Here is a 22,354-nt window from a genome sequence, read left to right as displayed (position 1 = left end):
TTTCTGGGCTCTCTATTCTGTTCCATTGGTCTATATGTCTGTTTTTGTACCAATACCATGCTGTCTTGATGACTGTAGCTCTGTAGTATTGTCTGAAGTCTGGGAGAGTTATTCCTCCAGCCTCTTTCTTTTTCTTCAGTAATGCTTTGGCAATTCTAGGTCTTTGATGGTTCCATATAAATTTTATTATGATTTGTTCTAGTTCTGTGAAATATGTCCTGGATAATTTGATAGGGATTGCATAAAATCTGTAGATTGCCTTGGGCAGTGTGACCATTTTAACAATATTGATTCTTCCAATCCAAGAGCATGGGATATCTTTCCATTTTTTAAAGTCTTCTTTAATTTCCTTCATCAATGGTTTATAGTTTTCTGTGTATAATTCTTTCACCTTCTTGGTTAGATTTATTCCCTTGGTTAGATTTTATTACTTTGGGTGCTATTTTAAAGGGGATTGTTTCTTTACTTTCTTTTTCTGTTGATTCATCATTAGTGTAAAGAAATCCAACTGATTTTGAATGTTAATCTTGTAACCTGCTACCTTGCTGAATTCTTCGATTATTTCTAGTAGTTTTTGTCTGGACCTTTTAGGGTTTTCTATATATAGTATCATGTCATCAGCATATAGTGATACTTTTACCTCTTCTTTTCCAATTTGGATCCCTTTTATTTCTCTCTCTTGCCTGATTGCTGTGGCTAGGACATCCAAGACTATGTTGAATAGGAGTGGTGATAGTTGGCAGCCTTGTCTTGTCCCAGATTTTAGTGGGAAGCTTTTGAGTTTTTCACCATTGAGTACTATGCTGGCTGTAGGTTTATCATATATAGCTTTTATTATGTTGAGATATGTACCCTCTATACCCACTTTGGTGAGAGTTTTTGTCATATATGGGTGTTGAATTTTATCAAATACTTTTTCTGCATCTATTGAGATGATCATGTGGTTTTTGTCCTTTCTCTTGTTGATGTGATATATTACATTGGTTGATTTGCATATGTTGAACCATCCTTGTGTCCCTGGGATGAACCCCACGTGATCATGATGTATAATCTTTTTTATGTGTTGTTGGATTCTATTTGCTAATATTTTGGTAAGGATTTTTGCATCTATGTTCATCAGTGATATTGGTCTGTAATTCTCTTTTTTGGTGGTGTCTTTGCCTGGTTTTGGTATCAGGGTGATGGTGGCTTCATAGAATGAGTTTGGGAGTATTCCCTCCTTTTCAATCTTCTGGAAGAGTTTGAGAAGGACTGGTATGAGTTCTTCTTTGTATGTTTGGTAGAATTCTCCAGTGAAGCCGTCCAGTCCTAGACTTTTATTTGTACGGAGGTTTTTTACTGCTATTTCGATTTCATTTCTAGTGATTGGTTTGTTCAAGTGGTCAGTTTATTCTTGATTCAGTCCTGGGACTGTATATTTTGAGAAACTTGTACATCTCTAGGTTATCCATTTTGGGTCCATATAGTTCTTCATAATATTCTCGTATGCTATTCTGTATTTCTATGTTATTTGTTGTAATCTCTCCATTTTCCTTTCTTATTTTGCTTATTTGTGCTCTCTCTTTTTTCGTCTTTGTAAGTTTGACCAGAGGTTTGTCGATTTTATTTACTATTTCAAAAAATCAGCTTTTGGTTTGGTTGATTTTCTCTATTTTTTTAAATCTCTATTTTATTTATTTCCTCCCTGATCTTTATTATTTCCTTCCGTCTGCTGTTTTTTGGGGGTTTTTGCTCTTCTTTTTCTAATTCTTTTAAATGGTGGGTTAGATTGTTTATTTGAGATTGTTCTTCTTTTTTGAGAAAGGCCTGTATCACTATAAACTTCCCTCTTAGCACTGCCTTTGCTGCGTCCCATAAATTTTGTGTGGTGGCGTTTTCATTTTCATTTGTCTCAAGGTATTTTTTAATTTCAACTTTGATTTCATCTCTGACCCATTTTTTTTTAATAGCATGTTGTTTAATCTTCATGCTTTCCTTTGTTTCTCTGTAGTTGATTTCTAGTTTCATGGCATTGTGGTCAGTAAAAATGCTTGAGATAATTTCTATCTTAAAATTGTTGAGGCTTCTTTTGTGCCCAAGTACATGATCAATCCTAGAAAATGTTCCACGTGCACTTGAAAAGGATGTATATCCTATTTTGGGGTGTTGTAATGCTCTGAAAATATTCAAGTCTAATTTTTCTATTGTATTGTTTAATTTCTCTGTTGCCTTATTTGTTTTCTGTCTGGAAGATCTGTCTAGTGATGTTAATGCGGTGTTAAAATCTCCAACTATGATTGTATTCCCATCAATATCCCCCTTTATCTCTGTTAGTAATTGTTCTATGTATTTAGGTGCTCCTATATTGGGTGCATATATATTAACGAGTGTAATATCCTCATCTTGTATCACTCCTTTAATCATTACAAAATGTCCTTCTTTATCTTTCTTTATGGCCTTTGTTTTAAAGTCTATTTTGTCTGAAATCAGTACTGCAACACCTGCTTTTTTGGCTTTTCCATTTGCATGGAATATCCTTTTCCATCCTTTCACTCTCAATCTATATGTGTCCTTCTCCCTAAAGTGGGTCTCTTATATGCAGCGTATTGAAGGTTCTTGCTTTATTATCCAGTCTGCCACTCTATGCCTTTTGACTGGAGCATTTAGTCCATTAACATTTACAGTAATTAATGATAGATGTGTGTTTATTGCCATTTTGAACTTATCTTTGCAGTTGATTTGGTATTTCCTCTTTGTTCCTTTCTTCCTTTTGTGGTTTGGTAGTTTTCCTTTGTATTATCATGAATTTTATTTAGTTTTAGTGACTCCCTTATAAGTTTTTGGCTTGTGGTTACCCTTTTTTGTAAGTCTATTAGCCCATTACTATAACTGTTTTTATTAAACTGATAGTAACATGATCTCAAACCCATCCTACCGAGAATAAAAAATTTTAAAAAGAAAGAAAAAAAATTCTATATTTTCCTGCCTCCCTCTCCCACTCTCAATGATTCGTATGTCTTCTTTTATGATTTTGTGTTTATTGTGTTTGTAATTCATGATAGTTATCACCTTTCCAGTTATGAGTTTCTCATTTTTGTAGCATCCTGCTTCCTTTCTATTTAGAGTAGATCTGTCAATATTTCTTTTAGCATGGGTTTAGTGTTCCTAAACTCTTCTAGTTTTTGCTTGTCTGTGAAATTCTTTATCTCTCCTTCTATTCTAAAGGGTAGCCTTGCTGGATATAGTATCCTAGGCTGCCTCTTTTTTTTCATTCAGGACTTTGAATATATATTGCCACTCCCTTCTGGCCTGTAGTGCTTGTGTTGAGAAATCAGCTGAGAGCCTTATGGGGGGTTCCCTTATAACTTTGTTTTTCTCTTGCTGCCTGTAGGATCATTTTTTTATCCTTGACTCTGGCCATCTTGATTATGATATGTCTTGGTGTGGGTCTGTTTGGATTCTTCCTCTTTGGGACCCTCTGAGCTTCCTGTACTTAGATATCTGATTCCTTCTTTAGGTTTGGGAAGTTTTCAGTCATGATTTCTTCCAATACCTTTTCAACCCCTTTGTTCTTTCTTCCCTTTCTGGAACCCCTATTATGTGTAGATTGGCACACTTTGTATTATCCCATAGGTCCCTTATATTGTTTTCATTGTTTTTTATTTGTTTTTCTTTCAGCTGTTCTGATTGGGTGCTCTCTGTCGTCCTGTCTTCTAGGTCACTTATTCGTTCCTCTGCATTTTCTAGTCTGCTTTGCACAGCCTTTAGGTCAGCTCTCATCTCAGCAATTGAGCTTACTAATTCTACTTGGTTCTTCTTTATAGCTTCTGTTTCATTTTTGACATATTTTATATCTCTAAACACTATTTCTTTTAATTCCTTTGGTACTTTGATCACTCCTTTTTTGAAATCTTGATCTAGTAGGCCATCAATGTCTATTTCCTTGATCGTGCTTTCAGGGGATTTCTCTTGATCTTTTAATTGGAAATGGTTCCTCTGCTTCTTCATCTTGCTCATATCTCTCTGGCACTGTGGCTTATGGAGAATCAGTTATCTATTGTGGTCCTTAAGGAGTTTATTTATTTATCTATCTAAAGCCTATGCAGGAATAAAACTTTAAAAAAAGAGAGAGAAAATTTTAAAAGAAGGGAGAAAAAAATGGTTTGGAAACGGTGTATAATCAATAATAGGAGAACAAGTTGAAGCAGAATAGCAATTGAGTTGAGACGTCTTTTAAAAACCTTTAAAAAAGGAGAAAAAATCAAAAAAAAATATTTAAAACCTGTGTATAATCAATAACTGGAGATCAAAACCAAGAGAAACTAAAAATGAAATGAGGTGGATTTTTAAAATTAATAATAATAAAAAGATTTTAAAAATTCAGAAGGTGTTAAACTGTAGACATACAATTGTTTAAAAAGTAAACATTAGAAAGATAATAGAAAATAGAACAGATAACAAAAAAAATTTTTTAAAAAGGGATGTGTTCTCCTGGAGACTGTGTGCTCTTAATGATTTGATCAAGAAGTCTTTCTGTCTCCACCCTGTTCTGCAAACTCAGCTTGCTCTTTCAGAGGCCCTCTGTGGGTGCCCTCATCTATGCTGCTCCCAGTGCTTGTCGGCAAGCACATCGTGCCCCCTCCCATCACTGGGTCAGGTGCTGTGCTCCTTCACGGTGGGCCAGTGGGTCACTCCCCCTCCCAAAGCTGCAATCAGATGCTGCACTCAGGCAAGGTAGGCGGGCAGATCATGCCCCCTCCCAGCACCATGTTCAGGTGCTGCACTCCTGCCAGGAAGGCTGATGGCCACCCAGCCTCTCCTGGAGCAGGTTGGTCTGTTGCTCTGGGCAGCTGTTTGCTCTGCCTCAGGTCAGCACTCCGTAGGCAGGCTCGGGGAAGACCACGGAACTGCCCTGCACCTACTCCATGCCCAAACTCAGCTCCTTGCCTTGGTGGCGCGAGTTCTCTGAGGTGCTGGGGCAGAAAGATCGTATCCGCCTTGGGCTGTAAACAAGTCTCAGTCCTGCCTAGGAGGTTGCAGAGTCCCTGGGTGCAGATTCAGGTCTCAGCCCCACCCCGACCAGGGTGCTGCACACAGGAGGATAAGGCGGCTGTGGCTACCCCCCGCCCCTCTTCTCACAAGAAGCGCCAGTAATGGCGGTGCAGATCTGAGGAGACAAAGGCTACGGCACCCCTCCACCCAGGGCACACCAGCAGTCTTGCTTTGCTTCTTTCCCTCTTCGTAATTTATGGGGGACCCAGGTGGCTCTGCTCTGTGTCCTCTCCCAGCCACGGCACACAGCACCCTGCCATCCCCTGGGGCTGCCTCAGTGCAGCCACCCCAGTCCTCCGCCGGGCTCAGGCAGCCTGTCCTGTCCCCCAGATGCTGGCTCGCGTCTCATGCTGGGTGTCGCAGGGACCCTCTGTGCCCGTTTAACTCAGTTCTGTCAGTCAAGGGCTGCTCTGTACAGATCCGAGCCTAGGAGGCTCCCTCTCCATCCCTCTGGCCTCTCCATTGGAGAGGGGGAGATTCAGTGAATGAGCACTATTCCTCCTCTACCATTTCCTCCCCGTGAGGCCAGTCCCTCACTGTTTTATTCTTTCTTCTTTCTTTTTTCCTTTTCTCCTACCAGATTCATGGCGTCCTTGTCTTTTGAAGAGGGCAGTGTTCTGTTGGAGGTCAGCAGGTGCTCTGGTTAGCTGGGTGGATCCATGGATGTGAGTTTTGGTGTATTTGGGGGAGAGGGTGAGCTACGAGCATCCTTCTACTCCGCCATCTTGGCCCCTCCTCTTACAGTCTCCTTTTCAAACTGTTTTGGATATTTATGTTTTTTGGGGGTATCCATACAAATTTTAACATTTTTCTTTATTTTGGGGAGAGGAGGTAATTAGATTTATTTATTTTTAAAGGAGGTACTGGGGATTGAACCCAGGACCTTGTGCATGCTAAACATGTGCTCTACCACTTGAGCTATACCCTCCTCCCTAAATTTGAACATTTTTTATTGCAGCTCGGTGAAAAAACGTCATAGATAGGGATTGCGTTAAATCTGTATATTGCCTTGGGTAGTATGGCCATTTTAACAATATTGATTCTTCCAGTCTATGAACATGTATATGTTTCCATTTATTTATGTCCTCTTCAGTTTCTTTAATCAGTGTCTATAGTTTTTGGAACACAGTTCCTTTGCCTCCTTGGGTAGGTTTATTCCTAGGTATTTTATTCTTTTTGGTATGATGGTAAATAGTATTGCTTCCTTAATTTATTTTTCTGCAATTTTGTTGTTAGTTTATAGAAATGCAACTGATTTCTGTATGTTAATTTTGTATACTGCAACTATACCAGATTTATTGATGAGCTCTAGTAGTTTTCTGGTCACTTCTTTAGGGCTTTCTATGTATAGTATCATGTCATCTGCAAACAGTGTCAGTTTTACTTTTTCTTTTCCAATCTTGATTTTTTTTCTTTTTCTTCTACGATTGCTATGGCTAGGAATTCCAAACTATGTTGAATAAAAGTGATGAGAGTGGGCATCCTTGTCTCATTCCTGATCTTAAAGGAAATGCTTTCAGCTTTTCCCCATTAAGTGTAATGTTAGCTGTGGGTTTGTCATATATGTCATATATGTTGAGGTATGTTCTGTCTATGCCTTCTTTCTGGAGATCTTTTACAGGAAATGAATATTGAATTTTATCAAAGCTTTTTCTGGTGACTGCCAAGGTGGCAGAGTAGAAGGCTGCTCTTAGCGCACCCTCTCCCATGACGGCACCAAGAAATACATCCACAGACCCACTCATTCACTCATAACACCTGCTGTACTTTGGTCAAACATTGCTTACTTCAAAAGACAAGAAGATTCCTCACAAAATCTGGGAGGAGAAGAAAAAGAAGTGAAAGTAAATTAGCGCAGTTCCTGTCCCATGGGGTGGGAGGGGCAAAGGAGGAACCGCACTCTTCCACTGGGACGCCCCCTCTCCAGTGGAGAGGTCAGCAGGAATGGAGGGGGAACCTCTGAGGCTCAGCAGAGTACGTAGCAGCCGCTTGGCTGACAGAGCTGAGGAAGCTGGCACAAAGAGTCCCTGTGATCCCTGGACCTAGACGCAAGCTATCGGGGGTGGGTGGGACTGGCTGCTGGAGCCCAGGCAGAGAGCCAGGCCCACTGCACAGAAGCAGCCTCAGGGGGCTGCCGTGTGCTGTGGGCTGTGTCCGGAATTGTATACAGAACAGAACAGCTTGGGAGCCCCATTAAAAAAGCATGTTGTGAGCAGGGGCCCAACACAGCTGAGCCATAGCCACTGAGCAGGCCCATGGCACCACTGCTGGCGCCCTCTCTTGAGAAGAGAGGCAGGACTTAGCCATTGCGATCATATTCACTGGTGTGTGGCTTCCAGGCGGAGGTGGGGTTGAGACCTGAATCCATCCCCAGGGACTCCACAACCTCATAGGTGGGACTGAGATTTGTTAGAGCGCCAGGCGGAGGGGGGTCTGATTTGCTCCGTGGGTGCCTTTGTGGACTCGCACCTCTAAGACAAACAAGTAAGGAGCAGAGTTCTGGCGCACAGCAGGGGCAAGTGCAGGAGCAGAGTCTTCAGCAGACCTGTGTACCCTCGTGGTTGCGGCGCTGGGGGTGGTGCTGACCCCGTCGCGCACTGCGGATCCAGGTGTGCACTGCGTAATCTCTGGGTCCCAATGCGTAACACTGGCAGATCTGCACTGGTGGCTCTGTGACTGCATGGCTCTGAGATGAACAAGCAATGAGTGGAGTTCTGGCGCATCGCAGGGGTGAGTGCAGGAGCAGTGTTTTCACTGCTTCGCGGATGCAGCACTGGGGACGGCGCTTATCCGGTAGAAAACCGCGGATCGTGATGTGTGACTGCATGATCACTACAGCAGATCCTATTGCCTGATGTCAGAGGATCCACATTGGTATCTCTGAGGGCATAGAACCCGGGGGAAACCAGAGCAGAGTACTGACACTCCTGCGGCTAAAGCAGGGACAAGGGCAGTATCAGCAAAGTATGTGACGTGCTCCCACCACATCAACCGCACACCACAGCTTAGAAACAAGTCTGAGTGCCCCCATTCCAACAACCGGGGAGCAGACCCAGGCCCTGTCAGGGCTGCGACAATCACAGAATAAAAAGGGAGCCCACTGAGCAATCAGAGCAGGCTCTGATCAACACAGCGCTGGCCACACCCCCAATCAAAGGGATGACAGCCAACACACATGGAAGAAAGACGTGGCAACCATCCATACTAAAAAAAAGACCTCAGGGCAAAATTTAATTAGACTTAAACAGTTTACACCAGAATGCTTCCTCTTTAAAAAAGAAAAAGCCCCTCAAGACTACATTCATTGCAGAGCTGGTTTTTTGGTGCTGAATACTTCTAGCTTTTGTTTATCTGTAAAGATTTTGATTTCTCCATTAAATATGAATGAGAGCCTTGCTGGGTAGAGTGTTACTGGGTATAATTTTTTCCCGTTCATCACTGTAAATATGTCAGTGGCCTGTAGAGTTTCTACTGAAAAATCAGCTGACACTATAATTCTAAATTTTAAATTCAAATTTTAAATTTCACTAAATAATTGGCAGATAGGGGGATTCCAAATCATAAAAATGCAGGCTTTGTTAAATAGCGGTACTGGAGACTGAACCTAAGACCTTGTACATGTTAAACAAGCACTGTACCACTGAGCTATACTCACCTCCCTGAAAAGTGCACAATTTTTTGGTCACAAAAGTTCACAAATTTTAAGGATAATTTTATACATTCCTACTTTGAATCAGAATAATTAAAAATACATGAATAGTTGTATATTAAATAAATATTCAAGGCACCTAAAATATGCCTATGTGACCTTGAAAATGTTTCTTCTTTTTGCTTTATAGTTCAATTTTATCATGTTTCAGTTTGATTTTTTCACTTATAAAATAGTAATCAAACAATTTTTAATGTTTCTGGAAGAGCAAATACTTTTATGTTTTGAGAATACAAGAACATGTAACATTAAATTTTATAAATGTCAGTGGTAACATCAGATCCAGTATAAGAAAGTTGACTTTACAAATAAATTTTCAGGACACATACATTAATGTTCAATACCTTAATATTTCTCAAAGAGTCCCATATGTGTTTAGAAGGTCTGTAAAAGTTTACGTATAGTGTTTTTCAATGAAAAGGATTTATGTTCTGCCTCTCTGTACATGCAGTACACAACACCTCATTTTTAGATGACTTATGTAAAATTTAGTTTGGCGATGATTAATTATATATTCACTATTCTCTTATAGAATATATAATGTATACTCTAAATTATTTATCTTTTTCATAGAAAGAGAATGCAACATTCCCAAAATAGAAGCATACTTAGATGTTTATCCAAAGGAGAATAAATATAAAGTTGGAAATGTGTTGAAATTCTCCTGCAGAGAAAGACTTACAATGGTTGGAGCAGATTCAGTTCAGTGCTACCACTTTGGATGGTCCCCTGATATTCCAACCTGTAAAGGTAAATATTTGTAAATATTTATCTCAATATTGCCGGAACAAGAGTTAGAATTTTGGATATCAACCTTTTTTTCCCCTCTGTTAATTTTCTATCCACCTCCAGTGCGTCTATAATCTAAGCTTTAAGCCAGAGGTACGCCCACCAAGGTCATGTGCTGAGTAGTCGATACCTCAGATTTCCGTATTTACCTCCAGGTGCTGCTTTAAATGTGTACTGAAAGTATCCATAGATGCATATAAACAGTCTAACATTGGAGGGACTTCTTTGTTAGTTTTCCTTTGCCTGCAGTTCCACCATTAATATTGGACATTTTATGATACCATGGGCCTTACTTCAAGTTTCATCAAGTGTATCTAAACAATATTCAAGAAGCATATAGTCCATTCAATCACATGTATGCCTGAATCAAAGTTAAAATTTGTTGTTCAAATGCTCTTCCCAAAGATCATATTTTTTCAAGAAGTTTTGATACAATGTTTCCATGGAATAAGAATATTACTTTAAATTGCACAGTCATATTGATTAATTGGTTTACATACAAATAAAGAATATCCAGATTATTGAACGTGTTTTCTGGGCTTATGCAGACTTGTAACACGCTAATTCAGGATAAGTAACAGAACTAGGAAACATGAATCTGGTGTCACTATCATTCTTTATTTATCATTTAAGAATGCTAAAATAAATGATATAATAAATAATACACTAATTAGAGAAAAAACCTGCATTTGCTGGATTTTGAAGTTGTAAAATAGACAGTATAACTGTTATTTACACAATATTTCCACTGTAGGGCGAGTAAAGCCGTGTGGTCCACCTCCTCTGCTCCTCAATGCGGAAGTTAAAGACATGCAGAAAGAAGAATATAGACACAGTGAGGTGGTGGAATATGTTTGCAGTCCTAGATTTCTGATGAAGGGATCTCATAAAATTCAATGTGTTGATGGAGAATGGACAGCTTTGCCTGTGTGTGTTGGTAATGTATAAAAGATAGTAATATTTAAAGGTAAAGCAACACTTTTTGTTTGTATTCATATACACACTTAAATGAGATTTTAAAGACAAAAATATTTTTGTGAAACTTTCACAGAGGAGACGAGTACCTGTGGAGACATACCCAACCTTGATCATGGCTCCGTCGGGGCTTCTGACCCTCCCTATCACCATGGAGACTCAGTGGAGTTCAGTTGCAAAGAAGCATTTACAATGATTGGACCCAGATCAATCACATGTATTAGCGGAAAGTGGACCCAGCTTCCTAAGTGCATTGGTGAGAATACACTTCTCAAATGGACATTTAATATGCTTCCTAAAGTGTAATATTTTGATTGCAAGAATTATATTTGCAACCAAATTGTTGAATTTAGAGTTATCCTTGAAAATGTCAGATCTTAAATTATGATGCCAAACATTTATTGTTTATAATTCCGTGTGTGTCTAAAGAGGAAAAATATAAACTAACAATATAATTTTATGAATCTTTCTGTCCTGATATTAACATTGTTTATTTTTACAAGTATGAAGCTAAATCTTACTTATAAATATTCACATGATTAAAATATGAGTACTAATTATCAGGAAAAGATAACTATCTTTGCAGAAATACCATTTTTGTTTTTATATGCTACCCTTTCTTTCAGGACCTTTAAAACAAAAAAATAAAGTTGAGAAAATACTCATTTGATACATTCCTACAGGAATTCTGCCTGTCTCAAAGCTTCTAACAATGATAATTTCTCAGTCTGTTTCAAACGCAGCAAAAAGAAGTTAATGTGCTAGAAGGCAGGTGGGCTCAGGCCCGCTCCGTCAGTAGGTGGCTCAGTCCTAGGAGGCAGTCAGGGTTGGGCCAGGAAGCTGGCCTGGCTGATGCATTTCGCCCTAAGTGAGTCATCCCGATATGTGGATGACCGAACCTTTGACGACTGACTGGGACAATCGTGACACCTTTCTGCACCTTTCCGTAAGAGTGAATTCTTTCCTAGAGTTTTTCTGGGTCCTGCGTTCCAAGAGAGTCCTAGGTGTGTCCGTCAGATTTCTAGTCATTAATTATTCCAAGAAGGAGGTTGGGCTTAGGCTCAGGCTCCGTGAGAACAGGGATTCAGACCTGTTTTGTTCGCTGATGTACTGCCGATACGCAGAACACCAGCTGACATACAGGAGACATTCAGTAGGAGTGTGTTAAAGTAATTAATAGATTTTATTGCTTATTAATCCTTCCTTTTTTGCTGGACACATCCCTGTCCAAGGTATTGCCAGTTCTTCAAGACCAAACCTCATTTTTGTCCTCTTCTATCTCCACAAGTGACTTCATCTCATTTCATATGGGGGAAAAACCCAGGTAACATCCAGCATGAAAATTCCCAACTTTTCACTCTGAGTTATGCCAAAACGTCTGCTTCAAATATTACCCTCCTGATCTCAGAGTTTTCCTTCCAAAGCATAATCCTCTACCAACATTCAGCCTAACATACTTCCCCTCAGCTATAATAGGATTTACTCCAATTTTCTTCTATCAATGTTTATTTTGTAACTCTATCTAGTCTAGCTTTCATTCTTTATTATGTTTATTTTCTCCTAAGAAGTAAGTCTGTTCTCCTTTCAGAAACCAGTCAATCATAGAACAATGACACACCTACCACTGCTCTTTTTGACTGTAGATCTTCCATCAGTCGCCATTCCTTGAATACTACCTGTTTTGTCTCCCTCAACACTCTGAGCAAATCCTAAAAATAGGACTAATTCTCAAGCCTCTAGTGTGTTTTAAATTTATCTCCTTTATTTCATTTTTTTCTCAGAGTTGCATTATGAAATCATTACTTTTCTTTGGCCAACTACTTGAGTTTTCTTTATTCTGTTTATCCTCACTTGACTCTGATCATTAACAAATCATTAACAAATACTACCAAAGACCTCCAGTGATGTTTTGTCAGAATCAAAAAAAAAAAAACAACCCTCCATCTGCACTGAATTTTTGAAATATGTAGTTATATAAAAAGCTTTTATAGTCCATACTTAACCTATACTGGAGCCAGCAAAACTTTGTTATTATGGCATGATAATATTATTGGATTATAGAAGGATCTGGTGAATAACATGGCTTCTCAAAGATTCTAAGTATATATACAGAAAACAGGTTGTAACTTTACTCATTTTCTAGTTTCAAGTATCTGTAGTTTTTTGGTGATTGTGCAAACGAGCTGGTTAAACATTAAGATTCTCTACAACACACCTTAGATGTATTATATTTCTTATTATTTATCTTATTATATTTCATTACATTTCTTGAAAAAATATAAACTAGCAACTTGATACATCTGTGTCCACAGGTAATTGTTTTTATTTTGATGTTTAAGATGAAGGGTTAAAAATAATGCAGACATGCTTGAGTTCAAGAAACAAGTGAATGTGAACATCTGCACATATTTCAAGCATAGGAATGAATTCAGTCACGTGGTAACTATTCATTATGCAGATCATTCAAACAAGTTTCGATTCCAAATTCAGAATGTCTTTGGGATGGGTATTTTCTCTGAATTTTCAAAAACTGGACATCGGACTCATGTTTATTCACAGTAGTCCATCTCAAGCAATATGATCAGTAATAACTTGGTTGGTGGCATTTATAGGCATAAATTATAATTTCACCATATTTTTTACTTCATAGATGTTTTTGTAAATAATTGCCTTGATTCTTGTAATTAGTCTTTTCAAGGAAAAATGTTCATTTTATAGCAACAGATGAACTTGAGAGGTGTAAATGGTTAAAAATACCTGGATCTGAGACAAAACTACACGATAATGCTGAATTTGACCATAACACCAACCAAAGTTACAAATGTCGAGGAAAACCAGAACACAAATACTCAGTCTGTATAAATGGAAGATGGGATCCTGAATTAACCTGTGAAGAAGGTAAACTCTTTTTTATAATATTTTCAAAAATTTCTTCTATTTCTTCCTAACTTGTAAAAGTAGTATCTTTGTGTCTTTTTTTTAAGTAGCTATTAATCATTACAAATAATTTTCAAGCTGGAAGGTAATTTAGAAACTAACCACAATAGTTTCTAAACATTAACTGCGTTGTGCATTAGTCGGCTGTGTAACAAACCACCCAGAAACATGGTGGCTTAAATCAACACCTGGGCAGTAGGTGTGCTCGTTACTCTGGGAAAACCATTGCTTTTGCTTTCTTACGTTACACACAAATGTGCTTATGCCTATCCTAACTATTACATATTTATCCATGTATCTATTTAAGTATCAGTGTATCTGTGTATGTACAAATACATATATATATATTTGTATTTTTCAAGAAATATCTCCATTTTACCTAATTTATGAAATGATTAACGTACAGTCCTTCTAATCACTTAATATTATGTTTTCTTTTAATTTTATAGTGTATTTGATGATGTCACGTCTTTCATTCCTGGTTTTGATAGTTGTTTCTCTCTTATTTTGATTATTCTCCCTATGATTTTGGTTTTCAATATTATTAATATTTTCAAATGACCAATTTTAGCACTCTTAATTTTCTCCATTTCCTCTCTTCTCTAATTGTTTGCTTTGTTAATGTTCTGTTTTCTCTTTTCTATTCATCTTTCTCAATTTTTTCTCTTTTGTGGACTTAATTTTGTTTCCTTCTAATTACTTAATTTTAATTTTACTCTCTCATTTCTTAAGACAGAAAATTAAAACATTGATTTAAACCATCCCAGTTTTTAAATATAAACCCCAGTGAATATATCTAATTCTTACCTTGGCCAAGAAGCTGTATCAAATTAATTGAACATTGACTAAGTGTAATTTCTCCTCTGGCAAACCAGCTTCCAATGACAGATCACCTTGTGAGGGTTTTAATCTAATTCCAGTACATCTGATCATGAATATCTGTAAAAAAAAAAAAAAAAAAAGACCCTGGTATCAGTTTTTACTTAGAGCCTGTACTTGAGTGAGCAATTCAGTTAGAACATCCTAATGGTTAGAAATAATTAACGTAAGTTGTACGTAAATCATACAACATTGACCACAGAAAGAATAAAAGAAACTACAAGTAAGACCATGAGACTATAAGCCAAGTGTGATATATTAAAGGGCTAAGTAAGCTTTAGAGTGTACCATATATAAACATCATTACTGTTTAATCACTTATGATATGTTGTTAAAGTTCTCTATTTATTGAAAATTATTCCTTTAATATTTCTAGCATGATTTTTAATCAAGAAATCTAATTTTAATATTTTTAGAAGCACAAGTACAATTATGCCCACCTCCACCTCAGTTTCCCAATACTCGAAGTATGACAACTACAGTGAATTATCAGAATGGAGAAAAAGTATCTGTTCTCTGTCAAGAAAATTATATAAATCAAGATGCAGAAGAAATTGAGTGCAAAGATGGAAGATGGTGGTCAATCCCACATTGTGTTGGTCAGTAGTGCATAACTTGCTTTATAACATTCTTTTAAATATAATTAATATTCCTCTAAGCTTTGTAGAAATCAAGATTAAGGTCTATCTTTTCTACTTCATCTTGAAATAGTAAATCACAGTTTAAGTATATAAAGTAATAAATATTCTTCTACTCCTACTGTGAGGTAAATACAGGTAAAATCTTTGGGTTACTATGTAAATACCAGGTAAATTTTCAGCTTATGCATATTTTACTCCTCATGATCAAAAGGCCAAAAATAAAGGGGCATTTGGCCTCCTCAGCCAGGGCGTCATGCACCTGGAAGACGAGCCTTCAGAGTGTCTGACTTAGAAGTCAAGAGTTTCTTGCATACAGGAAAGCCAGAGGGCTGTAGCAAACAGAGATTCTGTTCTTAAAAGGCACACAAAAAATCTCACGTGCTCCACATCCCAGTGCAGGGGCAGTAATTGGACAGAAGCCTGAGTTAGACTGACTTGCTGCTCTTTGTGAGCCTCTCAGGGAGGCTAAGGCAACCGGGGACATAGATGCTAGTGCCAGACATTATGGGAGCTCATTCTACCATGAAGAAACCATGCCAGCAAATGCCCATTGGAGTTCTCCTTCCAGCTTATTAGCACGAGGGGCTGACCAACCACAAGGCAACAGCACCAAACCCAGGCCTCTCTGGGTCCCACAGCTGCTGAATTAGGACCTGGCCCTGCCCACGTATGGAATAGCACCAACCTGGGTACCCCTGGGCTCTGCAGCCAGCTTCTCCAGAACTTGGTCCTGCAACCAGTGGGCTGGCAGTCACTACATTAAGCAGAGTGTGAGAGCCAACCAGGTAGGGAGTTAGACCTGCCTACCGGTGCACCCACAGTGGTTGGCCCCACAACAACAGAAGAGCACTCCTCAGCACATAGATCTGGTGTATAGATCTTACAAAAAGGAGCGTGCTGCTAGGCCCCACAGAATTTTCCTACATAAGGCCACTTCTCCAAGATTGGGAAATTTATCTGACCTAATGACATATAAATAAACAGAGAGAACTAGGCAAAATGAGGAGACAGGAATATATTCCAAATGAAGGAACAAGAAAAAAATCTCAGAAAAAGAACTGAACAAGTGGAAATGAGCAATCTACCTGATAAAGAGTTAAGATAATGACCACAAAGATGCTTAATGAACTCCAGAGAAGAATGGATGAACACAGTGAGAATTTTAACAAAAAGTTAGAAAATATAAAGAAAAACTAAACAGAGCCGAAGAATACAATAGCTCAAATGAAAAATACACTAGAGGGAATTATCAGCAGATTAGAGGATTCGGATGAATAGATCAGTGATCTGGAAGACAGGGTAGTGGAAATCACCCAAACAGCACAGCAAAAAGAAACAAGAATTTTAAAAAATGAGTCTAGCTTAAGGGACATAAGTGACAACATACAGTGTGCTAAAATTTTTCACTAAGGGGTTCCCAGAGGGAGAGAAAAAGAGAGAATTTATTTGAAGAAATAATAGCTAAAAACTTTCTCACCTGAGGAAGGAAACAGACTTCCAGGTCTGGAAATCCCAGAGAGTCCCAAACAAGATAAACCCAAAGGTGTCCACATGAGGACACATTATAATTTAAAGGGTAAAAACTAAAAATACAGAACCTTAGGTCTTCTGCCCATTTTTGGATTGGGTTGTTTGTTTTTTTCTTATGTTTTATGAGCTGCTTATATATTCTGGAGATCAAGCCTTTGTCAGTTTCATCGTTTGCAAAAATTTTCTCCCATTCTGTAGGTTGTCACTTTGTTTTACTTATGGTTTCCTTTGCTGTACAGAAGCTTGTAAGTTTAATTAGATCCTATTTGTTTATTCTTGCTTTTATTTCTATTGCTTGGGTAGACTGCCCTAGGAGAACATTGCTGAGATGTATGTGAGATAATGTTTTCCCTGTATTTTCTCCAATGAAGACATACAAATGATCAATAGGCACATGAAAAAATGCTCAATATCACTAATTATCAGAGAAATGCAAATCAAAACTACAGTGAGGTATCACCTCACACCAGTCAGAATGGCCATCATTCAAAAGTCCACAAATGACAAATGCTGGAGAGGCTGTGGGAAAAGGGAACCCTCCTACACTGCTGGAGGGAATGCAGTTTGGTGCAGCCACTATGGAAAACAGTATGGATATTCCTCAAAAGACTAGGAATAGATTTACTGTATGACCCAGGAATCCCAGTCCTGGGCATATATCCAGAAGGAACCCTACTTGAAAAAGACACCTGCACCCCAATGTTCATAGCAGCACTATTTATAATAGCCAAGACAGGGAAACAGCCTAAATATCCATCAACAGATGACTGGATAAAGAAGATGTGGTATATTTATACAATGGAATACTATTCAGCCATAAAAACTGACAACATAACACCATTTGCAGCAACATGGGTGTCCCTGGAGAATGTCATTCTAAGTGAAGTAAGCCAGAAAGAGAAAGAAAAATACCATATGAGATTGCTCATATGTGGAATCTAAAAAAAAAAAAAAAAGAACATAAATACAAAACAGAAACAGACTCATAGACATAGAATACAAACTGGTGGTTGCCAGTGGGGTGGGGGATGAGAAGGGACAGACTGGGATTTCAAAATGTAGAACAGATAAACAAAATTATACTGTATAGGACAGGGAAATATATACAAGAACTTGTGGTAGCTCACAGCGAAAAATAATGTGACGAATATATATATGTTCATGTATAACTGAAAAATTGTGCTCTACACTGGAATTTGACACAACATTGTTAAATGACTAGAACTCAATTAAAAATGTAAAAAATAAGGACAGAGAAAGGAAAAAAAGTAAGCAACACTGTAAAAAAAAAAACAATAGAGAAACTTAAAAGCAGCATGAGAAAAGCCACATATAAGGGAACTCCTTTAAGACCATGAGCAGACTTTTCAGCAGAAACTTCGGCAGGCCACAAGAGAGTGGCATGACAATCAAAGGGATGAAAGGAAAAAATTTATAACCAAGAATACTCTATCCAACAAGGCTATCATTCAGATCAGGATAGATCAACAGTTTTACGGATGAGCAAATTATAAGAGAGTCTAGCAGCACTAAACTGACTTTACAAGAAATGTTAGAGGATCTTCTCTAAGAGGAAAAGAACACCACAACTAGAAACAAGAAAATTATAAAAGAAAAACTCTTATTGGTAAAAGCAAACATACAGTAACTATAGTAGATTAATAACTTATGAAGCTAGTAGGAAAGTTAAAAGACAACACTAGTAAAATCATCTGTATCTGCAATAAATAGTTAATGGAAACATGAAACAAAGCATATAAAATATAATGAGGGAAGTAGAAATGCAGGGTTGTTAAAATGTATTTGAATTTAAGAGATTATCAACTTAAAATAATCACATATGTATATAGCTTGTTATATATGAATTTCATAATAATCACAGACCAAAAATCTGAAATGGATACATGCACACAGAAAAAGAGGAATCAAAACATAACACTAAAGATAGCTATCAAATCACAAAGAGATAAAAAGAAGAAGAAAGAAACAAACAAAAAAAACCCAACCACAACTTAAAAATAATTAACAAAATGGCCATAGGTACATACCTATCTGTAATTACTTTAAATATAAATGGACAAAATGCACCAATCAAAAGTGGATAAAAAAACAAGACCCATATATGTGCTACCTACAAAGACCCACTTCAGATCGAAAGACACACTCAGACTGAAAGTGAGGGAATGGAAAAGTTATTCCATAAAAATGGAAATGAAAGAACATAATAAAGGCCATATATGAGAAATCTACAGCCAACATCATACTCAACAGTGAAAAGCTGAAAGCATTTCCTCCAAGATCAGGAACGTGACAAGGATGCCCTCTCTGTTCACTTTTGTTCACCACATTATTGGAAGTCCTAGACACAGCAATCACAGAAGAAAAGAAATAAAAGGAATTCAAATTGGAAATGAAAAAGTAAAACTGTCACTATTTGCAGATGTCATGATACTATATATGGAAAGTCCTAAAGACATCAACAAAAACCATTAGAATACTAAATAAATTCATTAAAGTTTCAGGGGACAGTATTTATATGCAGAAATGCATTGCATGTCATGTGTGAGCAAGTTTTTAGAAAGAGTAATCAAGACAACCATCTCATTTACAATTGCATCAAAAAGGATAAATAAATCTATCCAAGGAGGTAAAAGACTTGTATTCAGAAAACTGTAAGACATTGATGAAAGAAACTGAAGATGACAAAACAAATGGAAAGATATCATGTTCATGGATAGGAAGAATTTATATTATTAACATGACCATATTACCCAAGTCAATGTACAGATTCAACTTAATATCTATCAAAATAACAATGGTATTTTTCACAGCACTAAAACAAATAATTCTAAAAATTTTATAGAAACACAAAAGACCTCAAATAGCCAAAAATAGTTTTGAGAAAGAACAACAAAACTGGATATATCATGCTCCCTGATTTCAAACTGTACCACAAGCCTACAGTAATCAAAATAGTATGGTACTGGCACAAAAACAGACACATAGATTTTTGGAACAGAATAGAGAGTCCAGAAATATACCCACACTTACGTAGTCAATTAATCTGTGACAAAAGAGGAAATAATACACAAGTGGAAAATATCACCTCTTCAATAAATGATGGGAAAATTGGAAAGTTACATGCGAAAAGTCAAGCTGGACTGCCTCGAAACACAATGTACAAAATAAAATGAAAATGGATTGAATACTTAACTCTTCAATCCATAAAATTCCTAGAAGAAGACATACCCTGTGCTCTTCGACATCAATTTTAGCAATATATTTTTGGATGTGTCTCCTCAGGAGAGGAAAACAGAAACAAAAACAAGCAAATTGGACTACATGAAACTAAAAAGCTTTTGCACAGCAAAGGAAACTATCAATAAAATGAAAAAACAGCCTACTGAATGGGGGAAGATATTTGCTAAGGAGATACCTAATAAGGGGTTAATATTCAAAATACACAAAGAACTCATACAACTCAACACAAAGAACTCATACAACTCAACTCAAATAAGAAAATTGGCACAGGACCTGAATAGACCTTTTTTTTCAGAGAAGACATACAGATGGCCAACAGACACATGAAAAGATGGTCGGCATCGTTAATCATCAGGGAAATGCTTATTACAACCACAATGACATATCGCCCCAAACCTATCACAAGGGCTATCATCAAAAAGACAACAAATAGCAAGTGTTGGCAGGATGTGGAGGAAAGGGAGTCCTTGTGCAAACACTTGATGATATTGTAAATTGGGGCAGTCACTATGGAAAAGAGTATGGAGTTTCCTTTAAAAGTTAAAAATAGAACTGCCATATGATCCAGCAATTTCGTGTCTGGGTATTTATTTGAGGGAACCAAAAACACTAAATTGAAAACAGGTACACAATCCAGTGTTTACTGCAATGTTGCTTAAAATTGCCAAGGTTTGGAAGCTAAGTATCCTTTGACAAGAAGATAAAGAAGATGTTTTGTATATATATGACCTTTATTCAGCCATAAAAAAATGAAATCTTTCCATTCGTGACAACATGGGTGGACCTCAGGGGTATGCTGCTAAGTGAAGTAAGTCAGAGAAAGACAAGTGCCACATGATCTTACTTACATGTGGAATCTAAAAAGAGAAAACAAAGAAAACAAAAGGAAAACAGTCTTGTGCCGACACAGAAGACAAATGGTTCGTTGCCAGAAGAGAGGTGGGTGGCGGTGGGGTGGCAAAATAGAGGCAGGGGTATTAGAGGTACAAGCCTCCAGTTACGTAATAAAGAAGCCAGGGGGTGTACGTTACAGAATGAAGAGTATGGTCCATGGTATTATAGCAACTTTGTGTAGGGACAGATGGTTAGTAGACATCCTGGTGATCATTTCATAAGGTATGCAAGTATCAAATCACTATGCAGTACACCCGAAACTAATATACTATTGTACATCAGCTACACTTCAATAAACACTAAATTTAGAAAAGGATGAAGGGGCATATTGTTTGAAGGGATAGTAGCATAGAGTTTATGAAGACTTACATCTTGCAAGATTTGAATATTTCTCTGGTTTTTATATTCTTTAATTTGTTCAAATTATTTTTACTTTAAAATCAAAAATATTTGATTGTATTTTTCAGTTTAAACATATTTGCACTTGACCATTTGATCTCTATTCTTCATACAGAGAAAATTTCATGTTCTCAACCACCTCATATAGACCATGGAACCATTCAATCATACAGCTCTATAGAAGAAAGGGGAGAAATATTGGAACCCAGGGTCTATGCACATGGCACCAAGTTAAATTATACTTGTGAAGATGGTTTCACGTTATCTGAAGAAGATGGGACAACCTGCTACATGGGAAAATGGAGTTCTCCACCTCGGTGTGTAGGTGAGAACAGTATGCAAACCCAAATTCTGTTTTCAGCATAATTCATTAAAACTAATCACTTGTCATCAAAGTCATGAGACAGAATCCTTTAGATTTCTAAATATATAAAATTATGTATGTAACATGTATATATTAATATATATTTATACATTTTACCAATTTTTTTCATAATCAAATCTGTCTTTTTTATTAATTTCATTGGTTCAGTGTAGAATCACTTTTAATTCTGGAAATTTTGTTTTGTATTAATATTGGGTGTGCAGTAAAATTAAACGTACCTATTCATATAGGTCAACCTGTTTATATCCCTGAAACTTTCTCGTATAAGTTATAGTGTTTGGGTTGCCACCAGGTTTTCAAAAAGTTTCTTAAGTTCTTCCTACAATATCCCTTTTAATTTCTTATACCATATAGTACTTCTCTCATGATGATGAATTGTGTGTTTCCTTTTATTACTCATAACTGGTTAGAAGAGCACTGATAGTCTCTTTCATAACTACAGTGGTATTTTCAGTTTGAGTTCCTGCTCAAGGGGACAGCTGGGCACCCACCAGAATGGTGATTTTAGGAAGCGGTTGTGCACCTTCTCTGTAATGTGATGGAAGCTCCTATATAATCATTTATTTTCAATTAAAACCACCACATGTGACAACCAGTACATCAAATTAAATTTCAGAGTTTGTGAAACATGAAGTCATTTTTTTCATTTTTCCTAGGACTTCCTTGTGAACCGCCACCACCTTCAATTCCGAATGGTGTTCTCTCTCACACATCAGACAGTTACCAGTATGGAGAAGAAGTTACATACGACTGTGTCAAAGGCTTTGGGACTGACGGACCTGCATCTATAAGATGTTTAGGAGGAAAATGGTCCAATCCACCAGAATGCATAGGTATACTGTATCTAATTTATTCTAAGGCTGATAAATACCTTTAATTCAGAACATAAGTGGTACAAATATGAAACTTGGCAGTAATGCTAGA

General features: G+C 37.3%; 1 protein-coding gene across 1 annotated transcript in view; it reads left to right on the top strand.

Annotated features, from left to right (window-relative positions):
* CFH (complement factor H) overlaps positions 1-22,354 on the top strand; it is a 71,112-nt gene that overhangs the window by 41,769 nt on the left and 6,989 nt on the right. The window contains exons 12-18 of the mRNA XM_074351591.1: positions 9,314-9,490; positions 10,284-10,466; positions 10,581-10,760; positions 13,223-13,402; positions 14,737-14,919; positions 21,161-21,370; positions 22,087-22,263. Coding sequence (XP_074207692.1) covers positions 9,314-9,490; positions 10,284-10,466; positions 10,581-10,760; positions 13,223-13,402; positions 14,737-14,919; positions 21,161-21,370; positions 22,087-22,263 — 1,290 coding nt within the window. The remainder of the gene's footprint in view (positions 1-9,313; positions 9,491-10,283; positions 10,467-10,580; positions 10,761-13,222; positions 13,403-14,736; positions 14,920-21,160; positions 21,371-22,086; positions 22,264-22,354) is intronic.

The sequence above is a fragment of the Camelus bactrianus genome, chromosome 23, assembly GCF_048773025.1.
Source record: "Camelus bactrianus isolate YW-2024 breed Bactrian camel chromosome 23, ASM4877302v1, whole genome shotgun sequence".
Taxonomy (NCBI): Eukaryota; Metazoa; Chordata; class Mammalia; order Artiodactyla; family Camelidae; genus Camelus; species Camelus bactrianus.
This window is presented reverse-complemented; position numbering and strand designations above follow the sequence as displayed.